Source organism: Bos mutus, chromosome 23 (genome assembly GCF_027580195.1).
Source record: "Bos mutus isolate GX-2022 chromosome 23, NWIPB_WYAK_1.1, whole genome shotgun sequence".
NCBI classification, from domain to species: domain Eukaryota; kingdom Metazoa; phylum Chordata; class Mammalia; order Artiodactyla; family Bovidae; genus Bos; species Bos mutus.
In genome coordinates, this window is record NC_091639.1 from 32,905,153 (window position 1) to 32,922,098 (window position 16,946).

The following is a 16,946-nucleotide window of genomic DNA, read 5'->3' on the forward strand; positions in this document are numbered from 1 at the left end:
AGGAAAACTCTGGGGATGGCTCCTTTAGCAGCTGCTGGAGGGGCTAGAGCAGGACCTGCCTGGGCTATCGCCTCCCCCACCCATCATGGGCACTGGGTGCTGTGTGAACACTTGGTGCCACTGAGCTTTACACTCATAGTTCTAGATGTGGGTGAGCCTCTTGTCCTTCCAGACTTGTGCACAGGAACTGCACACTCTCATGGCTCCAAATAGAGGCATCCCCTCTCTTGACATGTGGACATGAGCCCTGTGACTGCACTTAGCTCATCAGCAGGCAAAGCATCCCTCTCTGCCACTTCTCAACTAACCCCGAAGCCCACAGTCAGCATCAACCGTAGTTCAGCTTCCTCCCTTTCCCTGAGCAGGTATCCCAGATACCCCAAGCATGGCATCTGGGGCCTGAGTCTTGGCACTCCAGCCCCTGAGGCACATAATAAGCCCTCCCTTCCCCCTCCCCCACAGTCAAACAAAGCCAAAAGGAGGGGCACAATAGCTGGTTTAGTTTTCAGGCCTTGAGCAGCTGCCTCCACTCCTGCTCTGAGGGAGAGGTAGGGGTGGAGGACAGGAAGCAGCCAGAGGGGGAGGGCATTTGTGCAGGGCCCTGGGCTGGCAGAAAGCCCCAGCGAAGGGTGGGACTACACAAACATGCCTGACTCCCTACCTGCACCAACCCAGCTTCCCTCTGCAGCCCCGGCTTGGTGGACTGGCCAGAACTGGCTTGGGGAAGCCGTGACAGGACGGAACAAGCAGGCAGATGATTGTCCCTTACCTGGTGAGGACAAGGGTCAGGCCTGCATGCCCCTGGGTCTCCACGAGGTCTTAACCCTGCAGGTGCACCCGGACCCCTGTTTACATGGAGTGGGTGTGCCTGCCCTACTAGACTGTCAGCTACTTGAGGTCAAGGCCCAGTATCTGTTTTCATTCGTATTAATTCATGCACACATTTGACTGATGCTTACTGAGTGTGTGGGGTCCTTTCCCAGCTCCTGACCACATGCTAGGCTCTGCCAGGGAGAAAGAGAAATATCTGTGGGTGGGTCCATGAATGTGCAAATAAATGAGGCTTTCCTCTTGTTCCACATTCTCTTGTCTCTGCGTCTTCATTTGGTGTTGGTAATATACAAAACTTTTGGTTTGAAAGGAAGTTAGGGAGAGAGGAAGGGGACTTGGGGACCTGCCCCAAGGTGATAGGTGGGAAGGCCAAGAAAGATGAATCCACATGGTTGGGGGCCCTGGAGGAGAGGTTGACTGTCTGGTACTCAGAAAGGAAATGCTCCGGAAAGTGGGGAATCCAGAAGGTTGGAAGATTGGGTATTCTAAAGCAATAGTTACTGGTGGGGTCTGGGATCAAAGCCAGAAATGAACCTCAGATGTCTACTAGCACCCTTCTAAAACAGGCCACTCACTAATCAGGCAGGCTTAGGAGAACCCCAAAGTCATCACGTTTTTTAGCCTAAGTGTTCCCAAAGTCTTCCAAAGAGTAGCCACTAAGTTGTACTGTGAAGCAGAAATCAAAGCCAAGGGTTGATTAGCACCAGATAGCCCATACCAATCAGTTTTCACAAGGATAAGAGCAGGGCTGTGATGGACTTCCCTGGTGGTCCAATGGGTAGGACTCCATGCTTCCACTGCAGGGAGCACAGGTTCAATCCCTGGTCGGGGAACTAAGATTCCGCATGTCACAAGGTGCAGCCAAAAAAGAAAAAAGAAAATCAAAGTCCTTGCCCTCACAGAGTTTATAATCTAATGGAAGGAGCCAGCCAATATATAAACATGCTAATAGATATATAGGCCAGGTGGGGATAAGAATTATGGAGAAAAATTAAGTAGGGGAATGGAAATATGCCTGGGGTAGAAACGGGGTTATTCTATAGTGTAACTGGGGAGGGCCTCTTTGCTAAAATGAAATTTGAACAGAGGACTGAATGAAATGAGGGAGTGAACTATGAAAATATCTGAGTAAGAGCATTACAGGCAGAAGGATCAGCTAGTGCAAAGGTCCTGAGGCAGAGAACATGCTTGATGTGTTCAAAGATCAACACAGAGGCCAATTTAGCTGGAGCAGAGCAAGGATGGGGAATGTAGGGGACAAGGTCAGATGAGATCCATTGGAAGGGTTTGAGCAGAGATGTGACAATCTGACCTCTACCTTTTAAATAAACTTTTTAAGGACTTCCCTGGCAGTCCAGTGGTTAAGACTCCACACTTCCCATGCAGGGGATGTGGGTTCAATATCTGGTTGGGGAACTAAGATCCCACATGCTTCAGGACATGACCAAAAAAACCCAAACTTTTTATTTTGAGTAATTTGCAATTTACAGGACAATTGTAAAGCGAGTTCCCATATAGCATTCACCCAGTTTATCCTAGTATTAACATTATACAGTATTGTGGTACATTTGTCAAAACTATGAAGTCAGGGCTTCCCCAGTGGCTCAGTGGTAAAGAATCCCCCTGCCAGCGCAGGAGACACAGGTTTGATCCCTGGTCCAGGAAGATCCCACAAGCTGCATGGCAACTAAGCCTGTGTACCACAGCTGTTGAGCCGGTGCTCTAGAGCCCAAGAGCCACAACTACTGAGCCCATATGCCCCAGCTGCTGAAGCCTACAACCTCTGCAGCCTGTGCTCTGAAACAAAAGAAGCCACAACAATGAGAAGCCTGCTCACCACAGCTAGAGAATAGTCCCCACTGGCTGCAACAAGAGAAAAGCCTGTGCAGCAATGAAGACCCAGGACAGCCCAAAATAAATAAATAAAACTATTGTTTAAAAATTGTGAAGCCAGCACTGGTACTTTGTGCAAACTAAACTCCAGACTTTATCCAGACTTCACCAGTTTTTCCACTAATGATTTGTTTTTCTGTTTCAAGATTCAATTTAGAAACCACATGGCATTTAGCCAGCTTCCACTTTACCAGGATCACCATGGCTGCTACACGATAATAGAAGACCCATTAGGAAGCTGTCACAGTCATCCAGGAGGTAAATAGTGGTGCTTGACCCAAGTGTTAGAGGTCAGATTGTGGAAAGCGAACAAATTCTCAGTTGAAGGCAGAGTCAACAGGATTTGCAGGACATGGGATGTGAGAGAATGAAGAGAGTTAAGTATGATGCCAAGGATTTTAGCCTAAAACACTTGGCCATTCACTGATACAGGTGAGACCGACATAGGAAGCCATCTGGGGCTGAAATCAGGACTCCGTCTTTGGAAATGCCAACTCTGAGTCACCTATTGGAGAATCCCAGCTGGAGATGTCAATCGAGCAGGCAGTTGGATACATGAGTCTGGATTTTAAGGATCCATCTTAAGTTGGAAATATAAACTTGGGAGTGATTAGCTTACAGCTAGTATTTAAAGTCATTAGGCTGGATGAGATCATGAAAGGAGTAGCTGCAGCTGGAAAAGAGAAGAGGTCTGAGGATGGAGCCCTGGGGCTGCGGAAGAAATTAGAAAGATGAAGCAAAGGAGACTGAGGAGGGGCAACCATTGCGGTAGGTAGAAAATCTTGTGAGATCAGCCCTAGAGGCCTGGGGAACCACCATGTCCAATGCAGCTCACAGAGCCACCAAGATGAGGACTGAGAAACAACCATTGGGTTTGGCAATGGCGATAGAATCAGTGACCTTGACAAGGGGAATTCTGGTGGAGTGGAGGGCGAGCGTGGGTCCAAGAGAAAATGGGGGAAATGAGGTGAAGACTGTAGGTGTTGACAAATGTTTTTGAAGAGTTTTCAGTAAAGAGGAGCCAAAAAAACATAGCTGCAAGAGAATATGGAATGGAGGGAGGTTGCTAACTCCTTGGGAAAAAGACCCTGATGCTGGGAGAGATAGAAAACAGGAGAAGAGGGCAACAGAGGATGAGATGGCTGGATGGCATCACTGATTCAATGGACGTGAACTTGGCCAAACTTCGGGAGATGGTGAGGGATGGGGAAACCTGCAGTGCTGCAGTCCATGGGGTCAAAAAGAGTAGGACTTGACTTGGTCACTGAACAACAACATTTATTTTAAGATGGGAGACAGGATGATGAAAATGAGCTCACAGAGAGCAGACTGATTATGCAGAGGGGATGAGGAGAACTGCTGGGGCCCCTGAGGGACACAGGTAAGAAGGGATGGGGAACTAGTGCCCAGGTGGAGGGAGGGGTTCACCTGTGTAAGAGAACTGGCATCGCATCAATGGTAACAGATGTGAGTATACGGAGACAGATGCAGGTAGGCGGAGGAAGCATGTGGAAATTCTCTTCAGGCTGCTTCTATTTTCTTCGTGAAGTTGGAAGCGAGACCACCAGCAGGGGGAGGAGGAACCGAGGGGTTGGCAGTTGGAGGAGAAAGGAGAAAGTAAAAATAACCATCGAGGAGGCTGAGAGTGCACAGCACTGGGGAAAAGCAGAAGCATGAGTGTTCAACACAAAGAGTGCTTGAGGATACGAAATTAAGTGACACCAGACAGCCTAGATATGTGTTATTTTCAGCCACATTCAGCTGCTTGGGTGTTGGCTGTAGAACATACCATGGTGGGGTTTTACCAGATGAATATGATGGGAGAGAGGGGCCAGAGAGTTGGTATAGACAAGGTGCTGATTATCATGATAGATCGTGGAATCAAAGCTGGGTAAGGAGGGAAGGGCGGCTGTGATGGGGGTAGGGGCTGCTGAAAAGAAGGTGAGATCAATGGATGAGAGACAGGGCCAGCTTATCCACAGGAGCTGCTGCTGCTGCTAAGTGGCTTGAGTCGTATCCACAGGAGGCACAGTGCCAAAGGCCTGCAATACTTTCAGGGGCCCACAAAATATTTTAATTTAATTTTTCTTCTGTAAAATCAGAAGAAAAAAGTGAATATAATAAAAATAATAATGAATCCAGCCTGGATTAAATTTATCTTGATACCAAGGCAATCATAAAATATAACGTTTAATATTCTTTCATGGAGGAAGAGGCTTATGCAGGCGAAGTGTTTAGGGCCCACTAAAGTTGTAATGTAGCCCTTATGAGTGATCCCAAATCAACAGATCCAAATTCAATATTTGTTGAATGCATGTATTTTTAAAATATTAATTTATTTATTTGGGGCTGCACTGGGTCTTCGTTGCTACGAGTGGGCTTTCTCTAGTTGCAGCGAGTGGGGGCTACTCTTCATTTCGGTGCTCGAACTTCTCATAGCAGTGGCTTCTCTTATTGCAGAGCACAGGCTCTAGAGCACAAAGGCTTCTGTAGTTGTGGCACATGGGCTTAGTTGCCCTGCTGGCATGTGGAATCTTCCTAGACCAGGGACTGAACCCATGTTCCCTGCACTGGTAGGTGGATTCTTAACCATTGGACCACCAGGGAAGTCCCTGTTGAATGCATTTATAATGGCAAAAAAAAGTAAACACAACCTAAATATCAAAAGTGCTTGTTTGAGTCCAGGTACTATGGGCTGCAAAGAGAGGATCTGGTTATAGGAAAGTGTAATACTTAAAATTACGGACTGTGTGAAACAATTGGTAGTAACAAGGTTTGGGTGGGAACATCCTTCTTATTGGTGGAGAGGAAGAAATCAAGGAAATGGGAAGCTGGTTTTATCAGTTTGGCCACCTGTTGTGAAGAGTAGACTCCTTGGAAAAGACTCTGCTGCTGGGAAAGATTGAAGGCAGGAGGAGAAGGGGACAATAGAGAATGAGGTGGTTGGATGGTATCACCGACTCAATGGACATGAGTTTGAACAAGCTCTGGGAAATGGTGAAAGACAGGGAAGCCTGGCGTGCTGCAGTCTATGGGGTCACAAAGAGTTGGACATGACTGAGCGACTGAACAACAGCATTGCTATAGTAACAACATCCCAAAAGAGAGTGGCTTAAAACACCCACCATTTAATTGCTCATCCACTGTTTATCTGGTAATATGGCTGGACTCTGCTGAGCAGTTCTTGTTAGTCTTGCCAGGGCTCATTCATGAGCTAGAGTCATCTGGAAGCTTGACTGAAGCAGTTAACAGGACCTCCTATATTGTGGATATTGACCAGGGCATCTCAGGTCTCCTTCATGGGGCTTCTTGTCTTCCAGCATGCCAGACTGAACTTCTTTACATGATATTGGAAGTTTTCTAAGGGAGCAAACAGAAGCTGCAACAGTTTTTGGGACCCAGATTCTGGGGACTCATATAACGTCACTTCCACCATATTCTATTAGTCAAAACAAGTCCTAAGACCAGTTCAGATTCAAGAGCCTGAGAAGTAGGCTTCCATCTTTTGCTGGGAGGAGCAGCAAAATCATTGCTAAAGGTCATGTGGGACAGGAGGAAGTGTAGTGGCCATCTTTGCAAATAGACTATCACACTTACTGGAAAATTTGTCTATGTGGTACTGAATCAAGAATCACCAAGAGGGACTGCCCTAGTGGTCCAGTGGCTAAGACTTCATCTTCCAATGCAAGGAGTACAGCCTCGATCCCTGGTTGGGGAGATAAGATCCAACATGCCTCAAGGCCAAAAAACCAAAACATAAAACAGAAGCAGTAGTGTAACAAATTCAATAAAGACTTTAAATATGATCCACATAAAAAAAAAGTCTTTAAAAAAAATCACCAAGAGTTTGGCAGAAGGAAGGGTGAAGAGAGTGACATGCCAGGTGCTAAAATCTTCAAACACGTAGTAAGTGATACAATCTGATGCCATCAACTTCCAAAGCTTCAGATATCTTTATTGTTTCATCAGTGATTGCCAGTGAATTTCATTCATGGAAAGCAACTCTTTATTTTTCACAAATTCTTTGACTCAGTCACTCATCAATTCAGACTCCATCTTAAGGAAGGAATCTAAAAGATGGAAAAAAACTATATGAAAATTTGTAGCACTGCTTTTTATCTTGGAGCTGTAGCTCAGTGTCTAGGATGATGTCTGGCATGGAATAGTAGCACATACGTGCTGCATGAGTGCTGTGTGCTAAGTCGCTTCAGTTGTGTCTGACTCTTTGCGACCTTATGGACTGTAGCCTGCCAGGATCCTCTGTCCATGGGATTCTCTAGTAGCAGATAGGTGCTCAGTAAATATTTGTTGAATGAATCTATAATGGTGAAAAGTAAATACAACCTAAGTATCTAGTAATGAAGGCTAGGTTAAATAAATTGTGTGTGCTCAGTCACTCAGTTGAGTCTGACTCTTTGCGACCTCATGGACTGTAGCCCGCCAGGCTCCTCTGTCCATGGAATTTTTCAGGCTGGAGCAGGTTGCCATTTCCTACTCCAGGGGATCTTCCTGACCCAGGGATTGAACCTGTGTCTCTTGTGTCTCCTGCATTGGCAGGCAGATTCCTTACCACTGCGCCACCTGGGAATACCAGATTAAATAAATTAGTGTGTATCTATTTTACAGGCTATCATGGAGCCATAAAAATTATGCTTTTAATTTATTTAACAAATTTTCATTGGCCTATAGTTGCCTTAAAATGTTGTGTTTGTTTCTGTTGTACATCAAAGTGAATCAGCTACACACATATTCCCTCTTTTTTGGATTTCCTTGCCAGTTAGTCACCAGAGAGCACTGAGTAGAGTTCCCTGTGCTGTAAAGTAGGTTCTCATTAGTTGTATTTTTATACATTGTATCCATAGTGTAGCTTTTGAAAACTATTGATATATGATGCGTCAAAAAAAAAAAAAAAAAAACAGGATATAACATTACAGGTTCTGGGTAAAAACAGCTGGATAGGAAAAGGAGTCAAACAACAACAGTGGTTTTATCAAGCAAATAAGACCATGGGTGACTTTTTTAAATTTTTATTTTATTCATTTATTTCTTGGCTGCACAGAGAAGCTTGGCTGCACAGGTTGAGGATCTTAGTTCCTCAACCAGGGATTGAACTGGGGACAGGACAGTGAAAGTGCCGAATCCTAACCACTGGACCGCCAGGAAATTCCCCAAATTTTTACTTTATTCTAAAAGTTCTTTAATGTTATTGAATTTCATTTACAATAAGAAAAAGTTAAACATGCTCATTGTGGGGAAAAGAGAAATGTTGAAAAGCATCAGTAAGAAAAAATTACCTGTAATTCCATCATCTGGGGGAAAAAAATCACTGCCAACATTGAGACACATTCTGTTTCTTGCTTTTTTCCCTCCACCTAATCTATTCTTAGATTTTAAAAGTCTTTAGACTTCCCAAAGGTGACTTTCAATAGTCACATAGTGTGTTGGTATACCATAATTTGTTTACAATCATTTTGGACAGTATAGGTTGTTTGCAATTTTTCAGTAAAAAAAAAATAGTAAAACATATGGTCAGAGCTATGGCATTGTTCAACTCAAATTTAGAAAGCTCTAGAGGAAAGAAAGAGGTGATCAGCGTTTCGGGGAAGATGGCTAGGCAGATGGGGTGGGTGTGGCTACGTTCAATGAAGAATGCAAGAAAAATTAGTTCAGGGGCTCCGACCTGTGGGGGTTGTCTGTAGAAAGCTGCTCTGCACGGGTTAGGGACTACTTCTTACCACGAATTTAAGGATGGTGAAATAAAATCTTGATTTGAAGGACTAGAGGTGGGGACAGGTGGTCCTGATTTCTGCTCTCTTGCCTTGGGCAAACAAGAAACGGTTTCCCGTCCTTTCCCGGGACAGAGGTCTCTGAGCCATTAGCCTGGAGACACAGAGCTTCCTCACTCCCTCTACAAAACACTCAGTCTAGCTCTGGGTTTGGGCAGTCGACGATCAGCCTGAGGTCAAGAATGGAGGTGGTCCGGGGTACAGCGGAGGGAACTTGGGGCGCACACAGAGCCGGGGGCGTTCCCAGTGCACGGAACCTTCCCAGTAGTGGTAGCGGAACGCAAAGAGATAGCAAAGACACACCTGGCGGGAGGAGGGATGGAGGGGTGGGTGAGTGGGCCACGCTAATACCCAGGCAGGGATCGACCCTGGAAGGCTGTTGATGGCCACGAGGGGAGAAAGAAGCGGACGGCGGGGAGGAGGAGAGTAGCAGACAGATTAAGCAGGTGATGTAGGATTTACAAATGGAGGAGGCGTGGGCTGGTGACAGGAGGAGGGCCGGGAGCGTCGTGTGCCCTGAGCGTGCGCGAGATTTATCTGAGAGGCGTGATGGGCGGCGGACTGGGGAGAGCAGAGGTGGGGCGCGGGGTGAGCTGCTCGGGTCGCGAAGGCGGAGATGCGAGATGGAGAATAACGGCTGCGCACACTTGGCCGACCCTTTACAGTCGGCTCCCATTTAGCCTCCCGTAATTTCCTCCTTTCAGCGGAGAGGGCGAGGTTCGGAGAGGTCGGGTGACTGCGGCGGGCGGGGGCCCAGGGGAGCGCGAGGCCCCGAGGAAGGGGTGACCGCTGGGGGTGGGGGCGCCGGGCGCGGGCGGGTGGGGGGCGGGCCGGCGGCGGCAGCCTGGGAGCGGAGCGGGGAGGCGGGCTCCGCCGGCACACGCCGCCCCTGGCAGGCGGCCTGAGCGCGTGCGAGGAGCCGCCGCAGCCTCTCCGGGTCGCCTCGAGGCCCAGATTCCCCAGCGCTCGGCTCGCATGGCAGCCGCCTGGGCGCCCGGCCACGCAACCCGCTAGGGGCGGCCCCGCGCCCGGGTCTGGTCTGGCCCTTCGGCGGAGTCCGTCGGATCCCGCCTCGCTCTGCGCCCCGAGGCGCGCAGTCTCCCAGCCCGAGGTGAGGACCGCGGGACGAGCCGGGCTGAGGGCGCGCTGGGTATCCGAGGCCCCGCGCCGCGGCGGAGACTGGAGGGGGACGCGGGGAGTCAGAGGCGGGAGCAGAGACTGCGCGCCGCCGGGTCCCCGTGTCACCTCTCGGCGGTACCCCAGTACCGCTCCGTCCCGATTGCGTTCCCAGCCCCGGCCCTTCCCGCGTCCTGCTTCTCTCGCGCTGTCCATCCTTCACCTCCTTCCCACGTAGCCGGCTCCGCGTTTCTGTCTCCAATCCCCTCGCCTGCTCACACCTTCCTCGCCCCCGCCCTTTCGCTGCACTACTCCCCCCACCCTTTTTCTCCCGTCTGGACGCCCCTCTCCCCCTTGGCTCCTGTCACTCGGAACCAAACCGAAATCCTTGCCGCTGTCTCCACGTCCGGCCGTCTCTCAACCCATGCCATCCCACAGGTGTCCGCACGTCCGGCGATCCATCCGTCTGTCCGTCCCGGGGCCGGCGCTGACCATGCCCAGCGGCTGCCGCTGCCTACATCTCGTTTGCCTGTTGTGCATCCTGGGGGCACCCGTAAAGCCTGCCAGAGGTGAGCGCTCCCCCTGGGGATGTGGTCGCGGCCCTGTCCGGCCGTCCCTCGCTCGCACGTTGACCTCTGCCGGCCAGAGATGGCACTGCAAGCCGCTCCGACCGCGGGCTTGGCAACACCCAGGACTTACTTCCCTTTGGAATGCGATTAGTCTCTATTCTACCTTGCCCCAGAGCTGGGCCCCTCCAGTTACCAGGACCCTGCGTCCTTTCCCTGGCCCGGCATCTCAGGCAGCCGAACCCTGACCCCCGGGCTCACCCCTCCCACATCAATCTCTTGCAGGCAATGACTGCAGCTCCCTCTGTGACCTGGCTCACGGCTGCTGCGCGCCTGACGGCTCTTGCAGGTACCTCTCCTTGGAGCACGGTGGTCCCAAATCTTTTGCTCCCCATTTCCTAGGCCTCCATATTCACAATCGAGTCAAGCCCCAAGCTTGACCCAGAACGTCTAAGGCCCTCCCCATCCCTTCAAAGCTGTGGCACACAGGGCATATGGGCAGCCGGGCACCGTGCCCAACCCTTCCCTCTTCCTCTTTGCCTTGCCTCTCCTTTGCGTCTTCTAACTACGGCTCCCCACTTTACTCTCCCAAGTCTGATCCAGGAACTCTAAAACTTTCCTCTTCAAGATACCAGGAGAAAGATCTGAAGCTTAAGGGAGAGTGGAGAGTGGGAGCCATGAGGCAAAAAGGAGGAGATAAAGATAAGACAGACGGAGAATTGGCTCAGCCTGGAAAAGAAAGGCTTTGCCAGGGTTGCTGGGGAGATGGACTTGTTCAAGGGGGTCTTTCTTTGATGAATTTAAGTAACTGACACACTGGGGTAGGGGTCGGGTAAATCCCGCAGCAGGAGGAAAGTGTGTCTGGATGTAAAAACATGAGCTGACAGGCAAGCTGCTGGAGGGGCTGGGGGTGTTGGGGACTCTCTGAAGCAGGCCTTGCCCTGGAATCAGCGTAGGAAGATGGTCCTGGTGACTTTTCAAGGTCACTCTTCTTTCAAAAATGTTTCTAAGCACCTCAGATATACCAGAAACGGTGCTAGGGGCACTTAACAGACATCATCTTAATGTCTTTTCTTTTTTAAAATGATTATTTTTGTTGTTGGCTGTGCAGGGTCTTCAGGCTGCACATGGACTTTCTCTAGTTGCCTCAAGTAGGGGCTACTCTTCATCACAGTCCTCAGGCTTCTCATTGAGGTGTCTTCTCTTGCTGGGGAGCACGGGCTCTAGGGTGCGTGGGCTCAGTTTGCGGCATATGGGCTTAGTTGCTCCTCATCCTGTGGGATCTTCCTGGGCCAGGGATTGAACCTGTGTCCCCTTCATTGGCAGGTGGATTAACCAATGGACCACCAGGGAAGTCCCTCATCTTCATTTCTTCCTCAACCCACCCCTGCCAGGTGTCACCCCAGGTTACAGATGAGAAAACTGAGGCTTGGAAAGGATAGACAGACTGCACAACCAGAACGGCAACGCTGGTGCCTGGTGGCGTGGTGACCCGGCACAGCTCTCTATCCACCCAGGATAGGCCTGCTTTCCCTTAGGGGCTGTCCTGTTTGTCTCCTGTTTCCTGGAAACTCTGAGCTTGCCTCCTCCCTGTCTTCACCTCCTTCCACCCAGAGCCCTGACCCTGTGCTTCCCCCCGTCAGGTGTGACCCAGGCTGGGAGGGGCTGCACTGTGAGCGCTGTGTGAGAATGCCTGGCTGCCAGCACGGTACCTGCCACCAGCCCTGGCAGTGCATCTGTCACACTGGCTGGGCAGGCAAGTTCTGTGACAAAGGTAGGGGAGTAGAGAGGGCAGCTGTTGGACTGGGGGCCCCACGTGTCTTGGGAGGAACATCCATCCTTATTTATTGAGTGCCTCTTGTGTCTGGCTCAAACCCTCAAATATGTAGTATTTTATATACAGTCCCAGGAAATCTCCAGGCCAGAATACTGGAGTGGGTAGCCTTTCCCTTCTCCACAGGATCTTCCCAACCCAGGAATCGAACCCGGGTCTCCCACACTGCAGGCGGATTCTTTACCAGCTGAGCCACAAGGGAAGCCTGTAGTATTTTATAGTTGTAGACTTTATACCTATCTGTTATCTGAACTGGTTCTCAACACAACCCTCTGTGGTAGGTAAGACACCTGCAGGAAACTGTTCTCATATCACAGATGAGGCAACTGAGATCCACAAATGAAATACAACTCACCCAAAGGCAAGTTGAAACACTGACAGGGCTAGGACCAGGCGCCTCCTGACTCCAAATGCAGTGTTGTTTTCCGCCCAGGTTGGGACTGTGTATGAGCCACCCCCACAGAGCTCTGGGTGGGGCCTGGGCAGGTCTGGGTGCCACGTGCGAGGGGCTGTCCCAGAGCCCTCCCGGTCTCCTCTGCAGATGAACACATCTGTACCACGCAGTCCCCCTGCCGGAACGGAGGCCAGTGCGTGTATGACGGGGGCGGTGATTACCATTGTGTGTGCCCACCAGGCTTCCACGGGCGTGATTGTGAGCGCAAGGCTGGACCCTGTGAGCAGGCAGGGTGAGTGCTGGCCCCCTGGTTAGGTGAGAATCTGGCGACAGAGGAGAAAGGACTGTGGAGGGGGGTGGCGGGGCAGTGTTAGGGCTGAGGGTCTAAAGTCCCACATGGGGACACTCGAGGATAAAACCCCAGTCTGCCAGAGTATCCCAAGGGCTTCTCAGCTTTTTTGACACCATCTGAACCATTTCTCCAACGACAAAAATTGACAGGCTGGAGGTGTAACACATCACTGCGTGACTTCCCTGGTTGGGGAGGCTGTGGGCCTAGGACCCCCCTCATCCTCCCAGGAAAGCTGGCGTGCAGCCCCTGAAGTTGTCCCACACGGCAGACTAGGCCTCATGGTGAATGAGGAGACAGCCTGTGGGGCTGGATTTGTCCTCATTCCCGCCTCGGGTCTAAGGGTCTAAGAGGACACAAACAGTACACTCGCCTTGGTCTTGACTCTGGGTCAGGCCCTCTGCTACCTGCTTGACCTCGATCATCTCATTTAACCCTCACAACCTGGGAAGCCAGGTACTGCTCTGACCCCATTTTTAAAGGAGGCATTTGAGGCTCAGAGAGAGTGGCTCGAGGGGACAGAGCTAGAGAGGGGTGGTGGGAGCAGGGATCCGGATGTCGACCTGGTCTACCCTGCAGGTGGCAGTTGATAAAACACCCTCCCTGCCTCCCCCACCAGCTCCCCGTGCCGGAACGGTGGGCAGTGCCAGGACGACCAGGGCTTTGCCCTCAACTTCACCTGCCGCTGCCTGGCAGGCTTCATGGGTGCCCGCTGCGAGGTGAATGTGGATGACTGTCTGATGCGGCCCTGTGCTAACGGCGCGACGTGCCTGGACGGCATCAACCGCTTCTCCTGCCTCTGCCCCGAGGGCTTCACCGGGCGCTTCTGCACCATCAACCTGGATGACTGTGCCAGCCGCCCCTGCCACAGAGGGGCCCGCTGTCGGGACCGGGTCCACGACTTTGACTGTCTCTGCCCCAGCGGCTATGGTGGCAAGACTTGTGAGCTAGTCTTACCGGTCCCGGGTCCTGCCGCCACAGCGGACAGCCCCCCAGGGCCCACCTTGGCTGTGCTTGTACCCGCCACGGGGCCCATCCCTCACAGCGCGGGCGCCGGGCTGCTGCGCATCTCCGTGAAGGAGGTGGTGCGGCGACAGGAGGCCGGGCTGGGCGAGCCCAGCCTGGTGGCCGTGGTGGTGTTTGGGGCCGTCACTGCCGCCCTGGTCCTGTCCACGGTGTTGCTGACCCTGAGGGCCTGGCGCCGGGGCTTCTGTCCCCCTGGACCCTGCTGCTACCCTGCCCCACACTACGCCCCAGCACGCCAGGACCAGGAGTGTCAGGTTAGCATGCTGCCCGCGGGGCTCCCTCTGCCGCCTGACCTGCCCCCCGAGCCTGGGAAGACCACCGCTCTGTGACAGAAGTGGGAGCTTTCTGGGCCCCTCCTTCACCTCCTAGGGCGCTTGGACTGGAGTGGCCCTTTCTCGCCACTCCTCAGCTAGGGTACACACACTGAGGGACCTCAGCCTCATGCCACAAATATTATTTTTTTAATACACAGAATGTAAAAATGGGAATTTTATCAAATAAAACAATGGACGTGTATGTGGGCTCCTTTGCCAGAAAAAGTCTGCCTGGAGTCCCAGATGCCAGAGCGCCAGAGCAGAGGCCTGCCTCTGGGGAAGCCATGGGACTCTGCCTGCACAAGGAGTGGCTTGTGAAGAGGAGCCCAGGGCGCCCTTTCCTCTCTGTGGAGGAGGGGGAGAGGTAGAGACATGGAGGAGTGTAAACCATCGGCAGTGGGGGCCGGGCCCTCACGGGGAGGAGCGCACTCCCCGCGGGCTGCTCTGCAACAGCTGCTGGAACAGCGAGTGGGGCTGAGTGCACAGGGCGGCAGGGGAGCCCAGCTCCGCCACCCTCCCTGCATGCAGCACCAGCACCCGGTCGGAGTTCAGGATCGTGTTGAGCCTGCACGGGAGGGAGTGGTCAATGCGGGGATGGAAGACAGCACCCTACAGAAGGCTGACCTCCTTTTCCTCCTCTTCCCCCCTGCACAGCGCCCCCCTGCCCCACAGGCTTCAGCCCCCGGGGCGGGCTCTGTGCTAGGGGAGGGGCTGCATGTTCCCTGAGACCGAGCACTCCAAGGAGCCTGGTGGAAGCCTAGAGAATGAGGAACTGAGAGTCACAGGGGTTGGAATTTCCGGAGCCCTGACTCCCGGGGTCCCTGAAAGGAAGCTGGGCTCTGGGTCCATGACACCCCTGATTTAGATTCTCACTCTGGATGCCACACACCTGTGGGCGATGGTCAGCACTGTCTTGTTGGCAAACCGTTTGCTGATGGTTTGCTGGAGTAGCTGGTCTGTCTTCTGGTCCACGCTTGCTGTGGCCTCGTCAATGCACAAGATCTGGAGTGTGTGGGGAGGGTTAGGGAGGAGAGTGGAGAAGAGGGTTAGCCGAGGCTGCTACCCAAGCCTCCAGCCCCCACCTCCTGGTCTGGCCCAGGCCAGCCCACGGCTCCCCACCTCCAGCTCTAAAAGGAAAATGAATTTGGTCCTTTGAGACCTCTCCTTAGTCTACTTCCTCAGCCCTCACCTGTCCCCTGCCTTCTTCCTGGCCCTCTCAAATGGCCCTCCTTCTTGTCTTACCTTAGCATCTGTGAGGAGAGCCCTGGCCAGACACAGCAGCTGCCTCTGCCCCAGAGATAAGCGCCGGCCCCCCTCGCCCAGCTCACCATCCAGACCACCTGTGAAGCACAGCATCTTTACCCCAGGGTTCCAAGCCTCCTCCAGCCCCTCTCTGCTCACTCCTCCCACCACCACGAAGGACAGGACACTCACCCATAGACTCGATCGCCTCACTCAGGTGGCACTGCTCCAGTGCCTGCCATAGGGCCCCATCCTCATACAGACCCCGGGGGTCCAGGTTTTCCCGCACGGTCCCACTGAACAAAAAGGGCTCCTGCGGGATGATCGCCAGCTGGGATCTGGGGGGACAGGGGTTGAGACTCGAGATGTGACCACTTCTGCTCCCAGCACAGGTCTCAGTTATAGGTCCAGCCCTTCAGGAGAGCGTGGGGTAAGACTTGATTAAAACCCCCATCCTGCTCCCTGCTTGGTCAGGCATGAACCTAGGATTGTGCTGGTGCTACGAGGAACACCAAGGAAACCAAAGGCCTGAGGGGCAAAAACAGAACAAGCATAAGCCAAACTGTGTGGCACTGATGCCAGTGTCGTGGGACAGGAGTGGATGGCAAGGAACGGCCAGAGAGTGTGACTGGGTAGGGCACGCGTCCAGCTTGAAAGCAGGCCTCAAATCGGGTCCTGAGGAGCTCTCTGGTCAAGCCATAAGGGGAGGCCGGCACAGGTTAGGAGAGAAGGGCCAGGGCCTGGGGTCAGTAATTGCTTGAGGATAGCGCTTCCCCCTACCTTTTCCCATGTCATGGAACTAAGAGAAAATGATAAGAGTAATGTGGTCGGGGGGATGTTTGGCTCCAGATGAGGCCACTTGTGGCTAGGGGCTACTGGCCCAGGTCACCAGCTGTCCCAAGCCCCAGGGCACGGCACCTGGGAGGCTCTGATTCAGGAGATAGTGACCAGTGGTCTAAAGTGGAAGGCATCGTGTGCTGGAAGTCCAAGCTGAAGCTGGGAAGGTGAAAGCCTTAAGGCCACAGCTTTGAATCCAGGCCTGAGTGCAGGGAGCTCACTATTCTAGCCTGCTTGTCCCACCCTCTGTCTCACCACCTGATCCACCCTGGCTGCTGGGTTTATATAAAGCCTTCCTGGCTGGGCCTTCCTCTCCCTGCCAGTGGCCGTGTCCCCTCTTCTCACTTCCCCACACCTGAGCTCGGCCAGCTCCAGCTGGCTGGTGTCCATGCCGTCCAGAAGCACTCGCCCAGAACTGGGCTCTAGCAGCCGGAAAAGCACCAACAACAGGGAAGACTTGCCGGAGCCCGTGCGGCCCACGATGCCCAGCTTCTCTCCAGGCTGCACGCGGAAGGTCACCCCATCCAGGGCGTTGGGCAGCCCTGGCCGGTACACCAGCACCACATCCTGGAACTCCACGCTCCCCTGGCTCAGCCAGCTGATGCCTAGCTGGTAGGGTCCGTGCATGGGAGAAGGCGGGAGACGGGTGAGACGGGGGGAAAGGGTAGAGGGACAGGTTGGAGAGTGGAAGGGAGGGACGGATGGTGTGAGAGGAGAGGTGGGGAGTTAGGAGGGATGGGGGATGGGCATGTAGAATG

At 52.7% G+C, this 16,946-nt stretch overlaps 2 protein-coding genes across 8 annotated transcripts in view; one reads left to right on the top strand and one right to left on the bottom strand.

The window, feature by feature from the left end:
• Positions 1-9,071: 9,071 nt before the first annotated feature.
• DLK2 (delta like non-canonical Notch ligand 2) lies at positions 9,072-14,137 on the top strand. Of its 3 annotated transcripts, none has more exons than XM_070360796.1 (6): positions 9,072-9,237; positions 10,065-10,195; positions 10,478-10,541; positions 11,836-11,966; positions 12,568-12,712; positions 13,389-14,137. In XM_070360796.1, the coding sequence occupies exons 2-6, from the start codon at positions 10,120-10,122 to the stop codon at positions 14,122-14,124; spliced, it is 1,152 nt and encodes a 383-aa protein (XP_070216897.1). In that variant the 5' UTR covers positions 9,072-9,237; positions 10,065-10,119; the 3' UTR covers positions 14,125-14,137. The 3 variants fall into 3 exon arrangements, with proteins under 3 accessions (XP_070216897.1, XP_070216896.1, XP_070216898.1); XM_070360795.1 differs by having other exon boundaries at positions 9,072-9,227; XM_070360797.1 differs by lacking the exon at positions 9,072-9,237 and adding an exon at positions 9,415-9,621.
• A 118-nt stretch (positions 14,138-14,255) lies between these two features.
• ABCC10 (ATP binding cassette subfamily C member 10) overlaps positions 14,256-16,946 on the bottom strand; it is a 36,134-nt gene continuing 33,443 nt past the window's right edge. For 2 of the 5 annotated variants that reach the window (XM_070360793.1, XM_005900151.3), the window contains exons 19-23: positions 16,544-16,797; positions 15,544-15,689; positions 15,352-15,449; positions 14,999-15,111; positions 14,256-14,674 (exon numbers count right to left, since the gene is read on the bottom strand). In XM_070360793.1, coding sequence (XP_070216894.1) covers positions 14,521-14,674; positions 14,999-15,111; positions 15,352-15,449; positions 15,544-15,689; positions 16,544-16,797 — 765 coding nt within the window. In that variant the 3' untranslated portion in view covers positions 14,256-14,520. The other 3 variants (XM_070360794.1, XR_011462159.1, XR_011462160.1) reach the window with 3 other exon arrangements.

Coding starts and splice junctions, on each gene's coding strand:
- DLK2 (XM_070360796.1), top strand. CDS start 10,120: ATGCCCAGCGGCTGCCGCTGCCTACATCTCGTTTGCCTGTTGTGCATC. Junction 10,196..10,477: donor ACCCGTAAAGCCTGCCAGAG/GTGAGCGCTCCC, acceptor AATCTCTTGCAG/GCAATGACTGCAGCTCCCTC. Junction 10,542..11,835: donor GCGCCTGACGGCTCTTGCAG/GTACCTCTCCTT, acceptor TCCCCCCGTCAG/GTGTGACCCAGGCTGGGAGG.